Source organism: Salvelinus fontinalis, chromosome 30 (assembly GCF_029448725.1).
Source record: "Salvelinus fontinalis isolate EN_2023a chromosome 30, ASM2944872v1, whole genome shotgun sequence".
NCBI lineage: Eukaryota > Metazoa > Chordata > Actinopteri > Salmoniformes > Salmonidae > Salvelinus > Salvelinus fontinalis.
Window position 1 is genome coordinate 30,522,430 of NC_074694.1, and position 19,711 is coordinate 30,542,140.

Below are 19,711 nucleotides of genomic sequence, written 5' to 3' on the forward strand. Positions count from 1 at the left end.
ACGCGATCCCAATAGGGGATTAATGATTTAAGCTACATCTGTGGGCCAGACTCAGCCATTTTGTTTCATCCCTGTATGCAGCAAGCCATTGAGGATCTGCAGAGCGAGGAGGAGAAGGTGAACCTCCTGACCAAGGAGAGGGCAAAGTTACAGGTGCAGGCGGAAGATGTAAGTGTATTTGGGGGAGATACGCCCAATTTGACTTCAGTAGTGTCTAGCTTTATGGTATTGGTACTGTATCATTGTAACATATGATCAAAGAACGTTATGCTTCTATGATGTTTTTCGGATGCAGATGAACGGCTGTCCCCTCCATTGAAGCCCAGAACCTTTTAAAGCTTATATTGTTATTCTCTCACTCAGTTGGAGTACCTGTTAGAGCAGGAGCGCCGTCAGCGTGGGGAGCTGGAGAAAGGCAGGAGGAAGCTGGAGGGAGACAGCAGGTCCACTCTGGAGAGCCTCACTGAGATGGAGAGGATGAGGAGCAGCCTGGAGGAACTCATGAAGAAGTAGATTATATACACGCTTCATACACCAGTTATAAGCGCAATCAGACAGTTATAGGCACTCAGTTAAATCGGTTATAGATGCTTAGTAACAATTTACAAGTCAAGAAGTGGGTTATAGACCAGGGACGTCACTAGAGATTCATAGATAGGGGGGCTAAGCCCCTTTTAGGGGGGTCTGGGCATACTACCCCAGGATTTTTTTTAAAGCCTTCAAAACGTCTTTTCTCAATGTGTATTTAGAGTAACAACGGGTGTAAAATCTATAAAATAAGGTAATTTTTTGTCAAGGTTGGCTAAAAGTATACCTGTCTGATAGTTTGTGTTAGACACTGATCTAATATGACTTCCTTAAATTCTATCCAAAATAATTAATTAATTAAAGTCCACTCTGTCCCCATCCATCCAACACCAACAAAACGCACAAAAATGGCTGTACTATGTAGCCAAAATACTTTTAGGATTTTATTTTGTGTGAGAGTGAGTGAGTGAGACGACATGTAGGTCATATTATACCATTATAATGTTTATTTTATTTTTTACGTTTCACCCTTTTGTTAATTGTTGCTCAAAATTAACCCAATAATTCAGACACATGGAAGATTCCAAACAAATATTACAATCTTTGTTACATAACTGCTCCTCCTGCTTCTCACTTTTGATGCTTATTTTGCTGCTGGAGGCATCAAAGTGTACCTCCTATTTTTAAAGGTTGCAAATCGGTCAATGACACTATTGTGGCTTAGTGACCCAAGCACTTCACCCTCAATGGACATGGCTGCAAGACTTGCAAGCCTTTTCTGACCCATTGTCTTACGCAACCAGGAGTACAGCCGGCACAGTGCACTAAAGGACCTTTCACAGGAGCAGCTGCTCACAGGAATTGTGAGGGAACGTGAATGATTTCCTTCAGAGAAGGAAACATATCATCAAGGAGGTTATGCACAGCAAGCATATCTTTGGGAGGACATCCAGCCTCTCTTTTCCGGGCAAGAACGTTTCTGGCCACCAACATCTCTTCTGTTTTAACATCAATACCGTAGTTCTTGGCAAACTCAGTTAAGCATGATGTATCTAGGAAGTTTTTTGAGTTGGGGCTGCATGCCTGTATGCTTTGAGCAGATCTGCATCTACAGTCGAGAATCGCTGGTCAAACTCACAAACCATCCTGTCCAAGCAGGGGAGTAACAACTCTGTTTTCATTGTTTGGGAACATGACAATTCTGTGCCTAAACCCAAGGAGGTTTCCACCACAATCTCCCATTTTCCTTTGTTTGCGCTTTCTTGTTGCATCTGCCTCTGGAATATTGTGAATTTCACAGAGTGCTTTGGTTCTGTTATTAAGTTCTGTGGCAAATGCGTCTGCCTATTAGTGTGTCACATACAGCTTGTTTGCTGAAACTAGCTTCTGCCAGGTCTACAGTCTCTTTCTGGATGAACTTGTGTAATCCCTCAGTTATAGAAAGAAGGGACTGAAACATCAGTAGCAAATACACGGTGGAGAACTTATGAAGCTTTGCTCTCAGACCAACAGCCATGGGGGATCCAATGGCTGATAGACAATCAAAAATAGCAGTTAAAGTGTCCAGGACTGCATTTATGGACCGCAGCTGGCATGCCCAGCGGGTGTTTGAGAGCTGTACAAGTTCAGCTGATGCTATTCCAAGTTTGGACTGAGCTTCTTTGAACTTGTGGTGGTTAACTAGGGATGTACTGAAAAACGAATACACATTCTCCAAGAAACTGAAAAACTCAGCAGCCTCCAGAATAGCCCTGCAAGTATGACAACATCAAATTATGCTCATGGGCATAGCAATGTACATAAATTGCCTCGGGATGCAGCACTCTGAAATGTGCTGCACACCTCCTTTGGATCCACTCATGACATCTGCACCATCATTGGTCTGTGCAACACACTATAGGCCTGATACCTCTCTTATTTGGAGCTGCTGTTGCAACTCATTTGCTATTGATTGGGCATCAAATGACTTGATTTCTGCTAGTGCTAGTAAATGCTCCTCAACTGTCCCCTCTGTCACATACCTAACACACAGAGCCAACTGTTCAGACTGCCCATCCCTGAGCACAGCATTCGATCGTGTCATTCTGAGAATCTGGAGAGAGATACGTCGCATTTGATGGAGTATTGTACCTTTGCAGGAAAGGGTCAAACTCCTTCAAAAGCTCCATACATTCAAGAAAGTTCCCTCTATTTGTTCTTTCACTAGATTCATCATTTGCATGGAGAGAGAGTCCCTGTCTTCCTAACATTGAGGTGACCGCAACAATTCTCCTCAGATACTCCCTTCTCTCTGCAATATTATTTTTTATTTTTTTCATCTTTATTTAACCAGGTAGGCTAGTTGAGAACAAGTTCTCATTTGCAACTGCGACCTGGCCAAGATAAAGCATAGCAGTGTGAACAGACAACAACACAGAGTTACACATGGAGTAAACAATAAACAAGTCAATAACATGGTAGAAAAAAAAGAGAATCTATATACAATGTGTGCAAAAGGCATGAGGTAGGCAATAAATCGAATAATTACAATTTAGCAGATTAACACTGGAGTGATAAATCATCAGATGATCATGTGCAAGAAGAGATACTGGTGTGCAAAAGAGCAGAAAAGTAAATAAATAAAAGCAGTATGGGGGGTGAGGTAGGTAAATTGGGTGGGTAGTTTACAGATGGACTATGTACAGCTGCAGCGATCGGTTAGCTGCTCGGATAGCAGATTTTTAAAGTTGTTGAGGGAGATAAAAGTCTCCAACTTCAGAGATTTTTGCAATTCGTTCCAGTCACAGGCAGCAGAGAACTGGAAGGAAAGGCGTCTAAATGAGGTTTTGGCTTTAGGGATGATCAGTGAGATACACCTGCTGGAGCGCGTGCTACGGGTGGGTGTAGCCATCGTGACCAGTGAACTGAGATAAGGCGGCACTTTACCTAGCATAGCCTTGTAGATGACCTGGAGCCAGTGGGTCTGACGACGAACATGTAGCGAGGGCCAGCCGACTAGGGCATACAGGTCGCAGTGGTGGGTCGTATAAGGTGCTTTAGTAACAAAACGGATGGCACTGTGATAAACTGCATCCAGTTTGCTGAGTAGAGTATTGGAAGCTATTTTGTAGATGACATCGCCGAAGTCGAGGATCGGTAGGATAGTCAGTTTTACTAGGGTAAGTTTGGCGGCGTGAGTGAAGGAGGCTTTGTTGCGGAATAGAAAGCCGACTCTAGATTTGATTTTGGATTGGAGATGTTTGATATGAGTCTGGAAGGAGAGTTTGCAGTCTAGCCAGACACCTAGGTACTTATAGATGTCCACATATTCTAGGTCGGAACCATCCAGGGTGGTGATGCTAGTCGGGCGTGCGGGTGCAGGCAGCGAACGGTTGAAAAGCATGCATTTGGTTTTACTAGCGTTTAAGAGCAATTGGAGGCCACGGAAGGAGTGTTGTATGGCATTGAAGCTCGTTTGGAGGTTAGATAGCACAGTGTCCAAGGAAGGGCCGGAAGTATACAGAATGGTGTCGTCTGCGTAGAGGTGGATCAGGGAATTGCCCGCAGCAAGAGCAACATCATTGATGTATACAGAGAAAAGAGTCGGCCCGAGAATTGAACCCTGTGGTACCCCCATAGAGACTGCCAGAGGACCGGACAACATGCCCTCCGATTTGACACACTGAACTCTGTCTGCAAAGTAGTTGGTGAACCAGGCAAGGCAGTCATTAGAAAAACCGAGGCTACTGAGTCTGCCGATAAGAATATGGTGATTGACAGAGTCGAAAGCCTTGGCCAGGTCGATGAAGACGGCTGCACAGTAATGTCTTTTATCGATGGCGGTTATGACATCGTTTAGTACCTTGAGCGTGGCTGAGGTGCACCCGTGACCGGCTCGGAAACCGGATTGCACAGCGGAGAAGGTACGGTGGGATTCGAGATGGTCAGTGATCTGTTTGTTGACTTGGCTTTCGAAGACCTTAGATAGGCAGGGCAGGATGGATATAGGTCTGTAACAGTGTGGGTCCAGGGTGTCTCCCCCTTTGAAGAGGGGGATGACCGCGGCAGCTTTCCAATCCTTGGGGATCTCAGATGATACGAAGGAGAGGTTGAACAGGCTGGTAATAGGGGGTGCGACAATGGCGGCGGACAGTTTCAGAAATAGGGGGTCCAGATTGTCAAGCCCAGCTGATTTGTATGGGTCCAGGTTTTCCAGCTCTTTCAGAACATCTGCTATCTGGATATGGGTAAAGGAGAAGCTGGGGAGGCTTGGGCGAGTAGCAGCGGGGGGGCGGGGCTGTTGGCCAAGGTTGGAGTCGCCAGGAGGAAGGCATGGCCAGCCATTGAGAAATGTTTGTTGAAGTTTTCGATTATCACCGACTTATCAGTGGTGACCGTGTTACCTAGCCTCAGTGCAGTGGGCAGCTGGGAGGAGGTGCTCTTGTTTTCCATGGACTTTACAGTATCCCAGAACTTTTTGGAGTTAGAGCTACAGGATGCAAATTTCTGCTTGAAAAAGCTGGCCTTTGCTTTCCTGACTGACTGCGTGTATTGGTTCCTGACTTCCCTGAACAGTTGCATATCGCGGGGGCTCTTCGATGCTATTGCAGTTCGCCACAGGATGTTTTTGTGCTGGTCGAGGGCAGTCAGGTCTAGAGTGAACCAAGGGCTATATCTGTTCTTGGTTCTGCATTTTTTGAACGGAGCATGCTTGTCTAATATGGTGAGGAAGTAACTTTTAAAGAATGACCAGGCATCCTCAACTGACGGGATGAGGTCAATATCCTTCCAGGGTACCCGGGCCAGGTCGATTAGAAAGGCCTGCTCGCAGAAGTGTTTTAGGGAGCGTTTGACAGTGATGAGGGGTGGTCGTTTGACCGCGGACCCGTGGCGGATACAGGCAATGAGGCAGTGATCGCTGAGATCTTGATTGAAGACAGCAGAAGTGTATTTGGAGGGCAAGTTGGTCAGGATAATGTCTATTAGGGTGCCCATGTTTACGGATTTAGGGTTGTACCTGGTGGGTTCCTTGATGATTTGTGTGAGATTGAGGGCATCAAGCTTAGATTGTAGGACTGCCGGGGTGTTAAGCATATCCCAGTTTAGGTCACCTAACAGAACAAACTCTGAAGCTAGATGGGGAGCGATCAATTCACAGATGGTGTCCAGGGCACAGCTGGGAGCTGAGGGGGGTCGGTAGCAGGCGGCAACAGTGAGAGACTTATTTCTGGAGAGATTCATTTTTAAAATTAGAAGTTCAAACTGTTTGGGCATAGACCTGGAAAGTATGACAGAACTTTGCAGGCTATCTCTGCAGTAGATTGCAACTCCTCCCCCTTTGGCAATTCTATCTTGACGGAAAGTGTTATAGTTGGGTATGGAAATCTCAGAATTTTTGGTGGCCTTCCTAAGCCAGGATTCGGACACGGCAAGGACATCAGGGTTGGCAGAGTGTGCTAAAGCGGTGAGTAAGGCAAACTTAGGGAGGAGGCTTCTGATGTTGACATGCATGAGGCCAAGGCTTTTTCGATCACAGAAGTCAACAAATGAGGGTGACTGGGGACATGCAGGGCCTGGGTTTACCTCCACATCACCCGAGGAACAGAGGAGTAGTAGGATGAGGGTGCGGCTAAAGGCTATCAAAACTGGTCGCCTAGAGCGTTGGGGACAAGGAATAAAAGGAGCAGATTTATGGGCGTGGTAGAATAGATTCTGGGCATAATGTGCAGACCAGGGTATGGTGGGGCACGGGTACAGCGGAGGCAAGCCCAGGCACTGGGTGATGATAAGAGAGGTTGTATCTCTGGACATGCTGGTCTCAATGGGTGAGGTCACCGCATGTGTGGGGGGTGGGACAAAGGAGGTATCAGAGGTAGGGAGAGTGGAACTACCGGGTCCATTGCAAACCAAAACAATGATAACTAGCCTGAACAACAGTATGCAAGGCATATTGATATTTGAGAGAGACATACAATAAGGCATAAAGTGATTGCAGGTCTTGATTGGGAGAGCTAGCTAAAACAACAGGTGAGATAACAGCAGCTAGTCAGCTAACACAGCAACAGCAGGTAAAAATGGCGACGACTAGGCAGAGAGGGTCGGATTAACTACACACAGATCCTGAGTTAAAGCACAGAGCCGACAGATAAAACACAAATAAACAGAATGGAGTACCGTGAATTAATGGACAGTCAAGCAGGCATCCGCTTTGTAGCCAAGTGATCATAGTGTCCAGGGGGCAGCCGTAGATGGAGCAGGGAGGCCTCCACTAAGCTAGCACGCGGCGTTTTAAAGTTAGTAGCCCGGGGGGTGGTCAGCTCAGACAGAGGGGGTCTGCTCAGACGGAGGCCGGTTGAGGGCATAGCGGATGGGGTATTCGTCTGCAGACGTGGTCGTGTCGACAGAGAATCCAAGCCGGATGGCGATGGCGAAAGAGAGGTTGTGAATTGTAGAATTGTGTTTGCTAACTGGTGTTAGCTTCGTGGCAGTGGTGCTAGCTGCAAGCTAGCTGTGAGGATCAGAAGTAGTGGCTCAGGGATTACGGCAGGAATCCGGCGTTGTTGTCGAGAGACAGTCCGATGCTGGTAAATTGGTGAGTAATTCTGCTCTTCGTGCGGTGACATTGATAAACCAGTCGTGGATTAGTAGGATTCCAAGTTGCTCCAGGTAGCTAGTAGGCCGGGGTTAGCAGAATGGGCCTTCAGCGGACGTCACGCCTGAGGGGCCTGTTGGAATCCTCGGGCAGATTATGTCAGTATTCCAGTCGTAAAGGATCGGTGGGGTTCCGTGCCCCGTACCGGCAGTAGAAGGGGTCCGGATGTTGTAACCCAGGAGTGGGCTTCGGTGGGAGCCCAGGAGCCCTAGCCAGGCTAGCTTCAAGCTAATTGGTGCTTGCTCCGGGATGGAAACGCTAGCCAGGAGTAGTCACCCGGGATTACGGTTAGCTAGTTGCGAAGAACCAGATGAAAATGTTCAGAGTCTGCGGTAGGAATCCGGGGATATGGAGAGAAAATAGGTCCGGTATGCTCTGGTTTGAGACGCGTTGTACAAACTGGCGAGAGCTTTCCGAGCTAAAGGTTAGCTGATGACCGCTAGCAGTAAATAGCTGACTGCTAGCTAGTAGCTAGTGAGCTGGCTAGCTTCTGTTGGGGGATTCCAGATTCGAGGTGAATAATACTTTAGAGAAAAAAACAGATCCGCACCACATTGGGTGAGGCGGGTTGCAGGAGAGTGTTTTGAAGTTGAGTTTTAGAAAAAAAAAATATTTAAAAGATATGCGAAGAAAAGGATTTAAAAATATATATACACAGGACACGACAAGACGAGGACAAAGGACGTCTGACTGCTACGCCATCTTGGAAATCTTGGAAATATCACTACCATGGGCAGATGTTAAAATCTGAGCAATGCTCCCATGATTGCTAGTTGCCTGGTAGCTTTGCTCTGTCACAACACTGTCTCTGTGTGTTAGTGCCATCTCATGTTTACCAAAGTTAAACAAAGATTTTTTTCAAATTTTTGCAGCCATTACTGACAAAATAATAAAATCGAAATGTTTTTGCCAAAAACTCTACATGGAAAGCAGAAAGCTGCATTTTTTGTGGACAGAGTACTCTACCCAATTGTATTTCTCAAACCAGCAGTGCTGAAATGTCCCTTTTCTGTGTACCAAAACTTTAGTGTCGGTAGCTATTCAGCTTCACTTGTCTGGGCCCAGTGTCTTTGTCACCTAAATCACTCTCTTTTCTGGAAGGAGTTGCTGCAGCGGCTTGATTTCTTTCTTTCTCTGGATCTGTTTGTTGTCTCTCTCTCTCTGGATCTGTTTGTTCTTCCTCTCTCTCTGGATCTGTTTGTTGTCTCTCTCTCTCTGGATCTGTTTGTTGTCTCTCTCTCTCTGGATCTGTTTGTTGTCTCTCTCTCTCTGGATCTATTTGTTGTCTCTCTCTCTCTGGATCTGTTTGTTCTCCCTCTCTCTCTGGATCTGTTTGTTGTCTCTCTCTCTCTCTGGATCTGTTTGTTGTCTCTCTCTCTCTCTGGATCTGTTTGTTGTCTCTCTCTCTCTGGATCTGTTTGTTGTCTCTCTCTTTCTGGATCTGTTTGTTGTCTCTCTCTTTCTGGATCTGTTTGTTGTCTCTCTCTCTCTGGATCTGTTTGTTGTCCCTCTCTCTCTGGATCTGTTTGTTGTCCCTCTCTCTCTGGATCTGTTTGTTCCCCCTCTCTCTCTGGATCTGTTTGTTCTCCCTCTCTCTCTGGATCTGTTTGTTATCTCTCTCTTTCTGGATCTGTTTGTTGTCTCTCTCTTTCTGGATCTGTTTGTTGTCTCTCTCTTTCTGGATCTGTTTGTTGTCCCTCTCTTTCTGGATCTGTTTGTTGTCCCTCTCTTTCTGGATCTGTTTGTTGTCCCTCTCTTTCTGGATCTGTTTGTTGTCTCTCTTTCTGGATCTGTTTGTTGTCCCTCTCTTTCTGGATCTGTTTGTTGTCCCTCTCTTTCTGGATCTGTTTGTTGTCCCTCTCTTTCTGGATCTGTTTGTTGTCCCTCTCTTTCTGGATCTGTTTGTTGTCCCTCTCTTTCTGGATCTGTTTGTTGTCCCTCTCTTTCTGGATCTGTTTGTTGTCCCTCTCTTTCTGGATCTGTTTGTTGTCCCTCTCTTTCTGGATCTGTTTGTTGTCCCTCTCTTTCTGGATCTGTTTGTTGTCCCTCTCTTTCTGGATCTGTTTGTTGTCTCTCTCTTTCTGGATCTGTTTGTTGTCTCTCTCTTTCTGGATCTGTTTGTTGTCTCTCTTTCTGGATCTGTTTGTTGTCCCTCTCTTTCTGGATCTGTTTGTTGTCCCTCTCTCTCTGGATCTGTTTGTTGTCCCTCTCTTTCTGGATCTGTTTGTTGTCTCTCTCTTTCTGGATCTGTTTGTTGTCTCTCTCTTTCTGGATCTGTTTGTTGTCTCTCTCTTTCTGGATCTGTTTGTTGTCTCTCTCTTTCTGGATCTGTTTGTTGTCTCTTTCTGGATCTGTTTGTTGTCTCTCTCTTTCTGGATCTGTTTGTTCTCCCTCTCTCTCTGGATTTGTTTGTTGTCTCTCTCTTTCTGGATCTGTTTGTTGTCTCTCTCTTTCTGGATCTGTTTGTTGTCTCTCTCTTTCTGGATCTGTTTGTTGTCTCTCTCTTTCTGGATCTGTTTGGTGTCCCTCTCTCTCTGGATCTGTTTGGTGTCTCTCTCTTTATGGATCTGTTTGTTGTCTCTCTCTTTCTGGATCTGTTTGTTCTCCCTCTCTCTCTGGATCTGTTTGTTGTCTCTCTCTTTCTGGATCTGTTTGTTGTCTCTCTCTTTCTGGATCTGTTTGTTGTCTCTCTCTTTCTGGATCTGGTTGTTGTCTCTCTCTTTCTGGATCTGGTTGTTGTCTCTCCCTCTCTGGATCTGTTTGTTGTCTCTCCCTCTCTGGGTCTGTTTGTTCTCCCTCTCTTTCTGGATCTGTTTGTTGTCTCTCTCTTTCTGGATCTGTTTGTTGTCTCTCTCTTTCTGGATCTGTTTGTTGTCTCTCTCTTTCTGGATCTGGTTGTTGTCTCTCTCTCTCTCTGGATCTGTTTGTTCACCCTCTCTTTCTGGATCTGTTTGTTGTCTCTCTCTCTCTGGATCTGTTTGTTCTCCCTCTTTCTCTGGATCTGTTTGCTCTCCCTCTCTTTCTGGATCTGTTTGTTGTCTCTCACTGGATCTGTTTGTTCTCCCTCTCTGGATCTGTTTGTTCTCCCTCCCTCTCTGGATCTGTTTGTTGTCTCTCTCTTTCTGGATCTGTTTGTTGTCTCTCTCTTTCTGGATCTGTTTGTTGTCTCTCTCTTTTATGGATCTGTTTGTTGTCCCTCCCTCTCTGGGTCTGTTTGTTGTCTCTCTCTCTCTCTGGATCTGTTTGTTGTCCCTCTCTTTCTGGATCTGTTTGTTGTCCCTCTCTGGATCTGTTTGTTGTCCCTCCCTCTCTGGATCTGTTTGTTGTCCCTCCCTCTCTGAACCTGTTTGTTGTCCCTCCCCCCTCCCTCTCTGGACCTGTTTGTTGTCCCTCCCTGTCTGGATCTGTTTGTTGTCCCTCCCTCTCTGGATCTGTTTGTTGTCCCTCCCTCTCTGGATATGTTTGTTGTCCCTCCCTCTCTGGATATGTTTGTTGTCCCTCCCTCTCTGGATATGTTTGTTGTCCCTCCCTCTCTGGACCTGCTTGTCGTCCTTCCCCCCTCCCTCTCTGGACCTGTTTGTTGTCCCTCCCTCTCTGGACCTGTTTGTTGTCCCTCCCTCTCTGGATATGTTTGTTGTCCCTCCCTCTCTGGACCTGTTTGTCGTCCCTCCCCCCTCCCTCTCTGGACCTGTTTGTCGTCCCTCCCCCCTCCCTCTCTGGACCTGTTTGTCGTCCCTCCCCCCTCCCTCTCTGGACCTGTTTGTCGTCCCTCCCCCCTCCCTCTCTGGACCTGTTTGTTGTCTCTCCCTCTCTGGACCTGTTTGTTGTCTCTCCCTCTCTGGACCTGTTTGTTGTCTCTCCCTCTCTGGACCTGTTTGTTCTCCCCCTCTGGATCTGTTTGTTGTCCCTCCCTCTCTGGACCTGTTTGTTGTCCCTCCCTCTCTGGACCTGTTTGTCGTCCCTCCCCCCTCCCTCTCTGGATCTGTTTGTTGTCCCTCCCTCTCTGGATCTGTTTGTTGTCCCTCCCTCTCTGGACCTGTTTGTCGTCCCTCCCCCCTCCCTCTCTGGATCTGTTTGTCGTCCCTCCCCCCTCCCTCTCTGGATCTGTTTGTTGTCCCTCCCTCTCTGGATCTGTTTGTTGTCCCTCCCCCCCTCCCTCTCTGGACCTGTTTGTCGTCCCTCCCCCCTCCCTCTCTGGATCTGTTTGTTGTCCCTCCCTCTCTGGATCTGTTTGTTGTCCCTCCCTCTCTGGACCTGTTTGTCGTCCCTCCCCCTCCCTCTCTGGATCTGTTTGTTGTCCCTCTCTCTCTGGATCTGTTTGTTGTCTCTCTCTTTCTGGATCTGTTTGTTGTCCCTCCCTCTCTGGATCTGTTTGTTGTCCCTCCCTCTCTGGATCTGTTTGTTGTCCCTCTCTCTCTCTCTCTCTCTGGATCTGTTTGTCGTCCTTCCCTCTCTGGATCTGTTTGTTGTCCCTCTCTCTCTCTGGATCTGTTTGTTGTCTCTCTCTCTCTCTCTGGATCTGTTTGTTGTCTCTCTCTCTCTCTCTGGATCTGTTTGTTGTCTCTCTCTCTCTCTCTGGATCTGTATGTTGTCTCTCTCTCTCTCTCTCTGGATCTGTTTGTTGTCTCTCTCTCTCTGGATCTGTTTGTTGTCCCTCCCTCTCTGGATCTGTTTGTCGTCCCTCTCTCTCTGGGCACGCTTGCTCTCTCTCAAAGCTCGCATGTTGATCTCTGCCTTGCACAGAAGCCTCTCTTTCTGCATGACCATTTAAGATATCATGAAAATCATTTATTTATGCCTAACAAAAGTAAGACATATGGTGTATAAATTTACCTGAAAGCTTGAACATCTCCTCACTTTTTTTAATCACTAACATGCTCCCTCAGCCCTGTCATCAGGCATGCTCCCTCAGCCCTGTCATCAGGCATGCTCCCTCAGCCCTGTCATCAGGCATGCTCCCTCAGCCCTGTCATCAGGCATGCTCCCTCAGCCCTGTCATCAGGCATGCTCCCTCAGCCCTGTCATCAGGCATGCTCCCTCAGCCCTGTCATCAGGCATGCTCCCTCAGCCCTGTCATCAGACATGCTCCCTCAGCCCTGTCATCAGACATGCTCCCTCAGCCCTGTCATCAGACATGCTCCCTCAGCCCTGTCATCAGACATGCTCCCTCAGCCCTGTCATCAGACATGCTCCCTCAGCCCTGTCATCAGACATGCTCCCTCAGCCCTGTAATCAGACATGCTCCCTCAGCCCTGTCATCAGACATGATCCCTCAGCCCTGTCATCAGACATGCTCCCTCAGCCCTGTCATCAGACAATCTTCCTCAGCCCTGTCATCAGACAATCTTCCTCAGCCCTGTCAGCCTCCAGCTTCTTTCCCTCATTCTTGTCTGCTGTGTTTTGACGTATTGCTATTATACTCATATTTACAATAACTCAAGGCTTAATAGGTGATTCATCAGTTTAATTTGTTTGTTTGAACTGGTCAAATCTTCATTTCTCACCGGATTGGCCTTCGACAGAGCTGCTGGCACTGCCTCTCTTGAAGAATTTCCATATATCCAGCTAACATTAGTCATTAGCTAGCCTACAGTTGAGAAATTGAGGATAATACAATGCCATTGCGATCAACACTATGTCACCTTTTCTACACATGACCTACTGATAATTGTTTTGTAATGGCCTACTGAATGAAAGAAATTGAGTATGAAAAGATATGTGCATGATATGTCATCTGTCTCATTTATAGCCTGGCACAGATAGCAAAACTACACTAAATACAACGTTAATTAGATATCATCGCCACATAACGGTGTCTTTTAAATTCAACATAAGTTAACGTTACCGTTAGCTAGCTCGCAACGTCTTTTACACTGTAACCTCCATGCAGCCTCACATGAACACGTATTGGTTAACAAAGCTTTGATTATGACCAAAGTTAATAGTAGTGAATACTCTCTCTCATGTTCTAACTTAACACAAATTCACATCGTTGCCTATCTACATGAATGCGTCCTGTCAGAGCCTTTTTCTGTCCGTTTACTGTTAGCTAGCAGTCTCAAGCCACAGAAGTAGCTAACGTTAACCAAAATGTTAGCTACAAGTGGGCCTAAGAGTCACTAGCATGTGCAGGATTCTCTACATCAGCAGCCTCGCCCAGGTCCTAGTGCCCAAGAAGTAAGAAGTTTAAGATGTGATGGTTGACAAAAAAAAGAATTCACAAAGAAAATATTTTGGACTGATATATTGATTTATTAATGAATATTTTAGGGGGGCAACCATTGAAAAAAGAACAGTTCAAGAGTTCAAGAAAAACTTAGACAATGAGTTACAGAGATATGAGATATTTATAGAGAGAAATATAATGCAAAGTGGCTTTGTTTTTTCATAGACCCAATAGAGTTGGGACTGGGTGAATAGTCTTGAAATACCCATCTTATCCTCAACCAAAACAAGGGAAATTGTCAGACCGACAGTCCAGGTGTTGTCAACTGATGTCTTTGCTAAGGAATTGCATCTGCATACTATATCAACCATATGATATCTGTTCAACATCCAAGAAATGAAAAAACAGTCCAGAAACACTATTTGGTTTGCTGCTTGCAGACATTTGGATCGCATGTCTCTGGCTTGCAGCAAAACAGATGCCTGGTGGAGGTTATAACATGATATCAGTGGTGCAAAGGACCGTTATCTAGATTTTAAGGGCTCGGGGCCTCGGGCCAGGGTTTCAGTAATGTCCTAACTTGTTGGTATGTGCCTCTCAGTAATATGAGGCTGAATGGAGGAAGGTGTTCTCTGACCTTTACCTGGAGAGTAGAACCAGCTGTGACATACAGGACACAAACGCAATAACATTTTCATTACCAAAACAGAACTGGGCCTTGACGTCAGATGTCATTCATTCATTTCCCCCCCTTTCCTTCCCTCCTTCTCTTTCACTCACACACCTCACTTTCTCACAAAAACATTTTCATTTTCAAAGGAAGAGGGGGCCGTGAAGTCATTCATCCTCGTTGCACAATATTATTCTCACTTGTGAATGCCAATCAAATGAGTGAGTCACCTTGTTGCACCACCAGGATCAAACGAGGTCTGCCACTCATTCTCTCTGCTGAGCATGTCCCCTCACAGGGCAGTTTACTGTGGAAAAGGTATGATGGTATTGATATATTCTCTCTCTCTTTCTCTCTCTCTCTCAAGGAGAGATGTGGAGATAACCAGCACCAGTACCAAGCTGGAGGCAGAAGAGGCCCTAAACATCAGCCTGCATAGGAGGAACAAGGAGCTGCAGGTTGGACCCAGACTGCAGATGAAGGGGTGTTGGAGTGGAGATATTGAGGGGCGGCAGGGGAGGGGAGAGGGGTGATGTTGTGGGTTTGAAGGACTTTAAATGAGTTTGGGGTCAGGGGTAGGAGGCATTGAGACATATTGTGAGGTGGGGGAGGGGTTGAGTTGGAAGAGGGTCAGGGGTCGGGAGGCATTAAGACGTGTCGGAGAGAGTGGGAGGACTGGGGGGGCGGTTAAAGGTGGGGTTGAGGTGGATTTGAGGGGTAAGATTGAAGGGGGTTGCTCCCAGTCGGGATGTCAAGGAGAGATCTGCATTCCTACTTTTCAGCACCACGGCTGTGTTCTGTCCTCTGATTGGTGGGCTGGTTTCACAGCCCCCTGCCTGTCAGGAGAATGAGGAGCTGGTAAAAACACACATCCTCCATCTGCGCTGAATAACATCTATAGCCTGGCCTTTCTTATATGGAGTTAAATCCTCCATCTGAGCTGAATAACATCTATAGCCCGGCCTCTCTTATTAGGGAGTTAACTCCTCCATCTGAGCTGAATAACATCTATAGCCCGGCCTCTCTTATATGGAGTTAAATCCTCCATCTGAGCTGAATAACATCTATAGGCTGGCCTCTCTTATATGGAGTTAAATCCTCCATTTGAGCTGAATAACATCTATAGGCTGGCCTCTCTTATATGGAGTTAAATCCTCCATCTGAGCTGAATAACATCTATAGCCTGGCCTCTCTTATAGGGAGTTAACTCCTCCATCTGAGCTGAATAACATCTATAGGCTGGCCTCTCATAGGGAGTTAACTCCTCCATTCTCTGTGGATATATGCTGTGTAGACATTGCCCTTTGGCTTCTCCGTTCAGGTTACTGTTTGCAAAGATGCACTTCAAAATCACAAGAGCCTTCCTAGTGAAATAATGTTTTATTAATAAATAAGTAGTTATCGTGTCTGATTTGCAGATACTTTGCACTATGTAAATGGGCTTCATGTCCTCAGAAGATACCAAAAAAAACGATGCTCCCTGCAGCTTGTTGTGTTTCCACATTCATTCCAGAACATTTGGTTTTAATGTAATATTTGCAGTAGTCATTGCATTACATTTTTGCAGACACTCTTCTCCAGAGTGACTTACAGGATCAATTAGGGTTAAATGCACATCGGCAGACTTATTTCATGTTGTCAGCTCAGGGATTCAAACCAACAACCTTTCAGTTACTGGCCCAACACTCTTAACCACTAGACTACCTGTCGACCCCAAAATGATGAAAAAGCCCACGGAAGACAAGGTTATGGGAACAACGTTTACAAGCTGTGACATACTGTAGCTCCGACATTATTATCTCTCTCCGTCACTGGAACCTGTAGATGAACATGTGTTTTGTCTGGCTCTGTTCCTTCACGCAAAGAACGAGATTGAGAGAGATACTGAAGGAGTTGCAGACAAACAGAGAGATGGAAAGAGAGTCAAGAAGAGAAACAGAGAGAGACACACGGAGATGCAGGGAGAAAGAAAGACAGAGATTGAAAGAGAAAGTAAGAGGAGAAACAGAGCGACAGATTGAGAAAAAGAGAGAGTGGTAAAAGCAAAAGGTGCAGATCAGGTTAACTCCTCCTGAGATCCATGGATGCCTCCAGTTCCTTGGTTCTCTATCCAGAGGTTGGGAAAGAACAGAGGAATAAAGACTGTCTTTGTCTGCTGGGTGAACGAGGGACTGAAAGACGATCGGTGTGTCGGTGAGAGTGGTCATGTCTTCACATTTACTGTGAAGCCTGTGTGTGTGTGTGTGTGTGTGTGTGTGTGTGTGTGTGTGTGTGTGTGTGTGTGTGTGTGTGTGTGTGTGTGTGTGTGTGTGTGTGTGTGTGTGTGTGTGTGTGTGTGTGTGTTTGGATCATGATCAGCATCTCCTCCCACAGATAAAGATGCAGGTGTCCAGGCCAGCGCTGAACAAAAGACCAGATTATTGGTTGGCCCTTCCCGTCTCTCGCCCACTCGTGTGTGGTTTAAATATAAAGGTCACATGCATATGTCAAGATTCCAAGACAGCATTGTAGCTCACAGGAAATCAAAGAGATATCTCATTTATGATGTAGCTATCTTCCCCCTACAGTACAGTTAAAGCACAATGTACTGCTGGGGGTAGCTCTGAACAGCCTGTGTACTGTACAGTGCAATGTTCTGTATTTATATTGTGTACGTGGGGGTGAGTTGGCTAGTGAAGAGCTATGATGATGGAGCTCCCACTACTCCTCTACAGTTCAAAGCAGTTTTGGCAGACACACTATGAATGCAGTTGTAGAATGGGGCTAGCAGACGCATGCTATTCACTTCCATCGCGGAGGTGGCAGATGTTTTATGGCTGGTTTTACGGTGTTTATAATAAAGCAATACTGAAAAGGGATCATTGTGTGAGGTCAGAGGTCAAGTCAATCATCATGAACTAGTTTGTGACCAGTATTTTTCTGTTTTGCTTTAAAACAGATGTGGGTTTACATGTCCAGTACGTGTGTAAAAGTAACACAGGACAGGAGCCTGTGGGTACTCAGCCACCTGGGTACTGTACACAGAGCACATCATTGTTAATAACATGATTTTGACCTTCCTGTTCTCAGCTACACTCTTAGAAAAAAGGGTTCCAAAATGGTTCTTCGGCTATCCCCCATAGGGTAAGCGTTTTTGTTTCCAGGTATAACCCTTTTGGGTTCCATATAGAACTCTCGGTGGCAAGGGTTGTACATGGAACCAAAAATGGTTCTACCTGGAACCAAAAGGGTTCTGCCTGCAACCAAAAAGGGTTATTCAAAGGGCTCTGCTATGGGGACAGCTGAAGAACCCTTTTAGGTTCCAGGTAGAGACTCTGATGAGGTAAAAGCCTTGAATTACCTGGCCATCGCTCCAGTCAATGAAATCACCAGGGCATACCATTGCCATGGTAGCTACAGCTCCATCTGAAGGTGTTTTTAAAAAACAAAGGGTTCTTATTCCAGAACATTTCGAGCTTAGAGTCTGGAATGATCAGAGCATACGTATGTGGACAGTATGGAGAGTTCTATTGATAGGAGTAGAGTCTAATGAGGTTAATTCGATGCAGGAGCAGGTCTGTGGTAGGCGTGTGCCAGTAGAGACTAATTGTTCAGCCTCTGGTCCGGTTCCCCTCTCTGAGGGCTCTCTGAGGGGGGTTTACAGGATATCGCTGCCCACGCTATAGAAAACCCCTCAAATACAATCACCGAGCCATCAGGCTCAACTCACATGTGATTGCAATTTATGCTCAATTGAATGTGGAGAGCTGCACTGGGAAAAAAAACCCTAATGTGGAAAGTTTAAGTAAGTGCAATTTCAGATATCAGACCATCCAAAAGTCCACTGTAATAATGGGCTAACGGTTTTGTTTCCTTTTGCGGTGTCTTATGCTTATAAGATGATGCTGAAATGGACTTACTGTGGTAAAACATTGCACACAATAGTTTTCCAATACAGCAGTTCCCAGGCCTGTTCAGAAGAAAAAAAACAGTTGGTCCAACAAACTATTCTACAGTGCAGTAGTGTTGTATCCTAATATTAGCGATAACAGTTTCAGGCAAAGTTGACTGGGGGAGAAGTAACAGAAACAGATACAATATATTAAATAGAGTAGTCGGGGAGCTCTGCTACTCTCTGTGTGTGTGTGTGTGTGTGTCAGGAAGTGTGGAGTGTAGAATGCCTGAGGAGAAGCGGCTCGGCTGAGTGGAGCGTAGCAGCATGTGTGTGTGTGTCGGTATGTGTGTTAGAGAGAGAGAGAGAGAAAGAGAGAGTATTGGGGGAGAGTCAGTCAGTCAGTTGGGCTGCTGCTGCCTCACCATGGCTGTGCTCTCTGCTGAGGTCCTGCGCTGGCATGTGAGTTTCTACACCGCTTTTCTCTCGCTCGCTCTCTCACTTTCTTTTATCCTCCTCTTTTCTTTCTTTTTGCATGCTTTGGAATGTTTGTGTGGGCTTGTGCCATTCATAGGAAACTTGAATGTTATTGGCTAAAGTTATACGGATGTTATCTGAATGACTAGCCTCCTGGTTGTTTTGTGACCTGTAGAGCATTGTTGAAATATTTGCATGTTCTATACATCACTGTTTACTGTCATCACTAAAACTCATTTGACTTAGAGATGATAAGGGCCAGCAGCATACCAAATCAAATCACATTTTGTTTGTCACATACACATGGTTAGCAGATGTTAATGCGAATGTAGCGAAATGCTTGTGCTTCTAGTTCCGACTATGCAGTAATATCTAACAAGTAATCTAACAATTTCACAACAACAACTACCTTATACACACAAGTGTAAAGGAATGAATAAGAGATATGGATGAGCGATGGACAAACGGCATAGGCAAGATGCAGTAAATGGTATAGAGTACAGTATATACATATAAGATGAGTATTGTAGGGTATGTAAACATTATATAAAGTGGCATTGTTTAAAGTGGCTAATGATTTAGTGATTCAGTGATTTATTACATCCAATTTTTAATTATTAAAGTGGCTAGAGATGAGTCAATATGTTGGCAGCAGCTACTCAATGTTAGTGATGGCTGTTTAACAGTCTGATGGCCTTGAGATAGAAGCTGTTTTTTAGTCTCTCAGTCCCAGTTTTGATGCACCTGTATTGACCTCGCCTTCTGGATGATAGTGGGGTGAACAGGCAGTGGCTCGGGTGGTTGTTGTCCTTGATGATCTTTTTGGCCTTCCTGTGACATTGGGTGGTGTAGGTGTCCTGGAGGGCAGGTAGTTTGCCCCCGGTGATGCGTTGTGCAGACCTCACTACCCTCTGGAGAGCCTTACGGTTGTGGGCGGAGCAGTTGCCGTACCAGGCGGTGATACAGCCCGAAAGGATGCTCTCGATTGTGCATCTGTAAAAGTTTGAGTGTTTTTGGTGACAAACCAAATTTCTTCGGCCTCTTGAGGTTGAAGAGGCGCTGTTCCACCTTCTTCACCACGCTGTCTGTGTGGGTGGACCATTTCAGTTTGTCCGTGATGTGTACGCCGAGGAACTTAAAACGTTCCACCTTCTCCACTACTGTCCCGTCGATGCAGATAGGGGGGTGCTCCCTCTGCTGTTTCCTGAAGTCCACAATCATCTCCTTTGTTTTGTTGACATTGAGGTTGTTTTCCTGACACCACACTCCGAGGGCCCTCACCTCCTCTCTGTAGACTGTCTCGTCGTTGTTGGTAATCAAGCCTACCACTGTAGTGTTGTCTGCAAACTTGATGATTGAGTAGGAGGC

General features: G+C 45.9%; 1 protein-coding gene across 4 annotated transcripts in view; it reads left to right on the forward strand.

Annotated features, from left to right (window-relative positions):
- Positions 1 to 19,711, forward strand: part of LOC129829020 (myosin-16) — a 64,773-nt gene that overhangs the window by 17,876 nt on the left and 27,186 nt on the right. For all 4 annotated transcript variants that reach the window (XM_055890430.1, XM_055890432.1, XM_055890431.1 and 1 more), the window contains 3 exons: positions 82 to 168; positions 364 to 509; positions 14,363 to 14,453. In XM_055890430.1, coding sequence (XP_055746405.1) covers positions 82 to 168; positions 364 to 509; positions 14,363 to 14,453 — 324 coding nt within the window. The remainder of the gene's footprint in view (positions 1 to 81; positions 169 to 363; positions 510 to 14,362; positions 14,454 to 19,711) is intronic.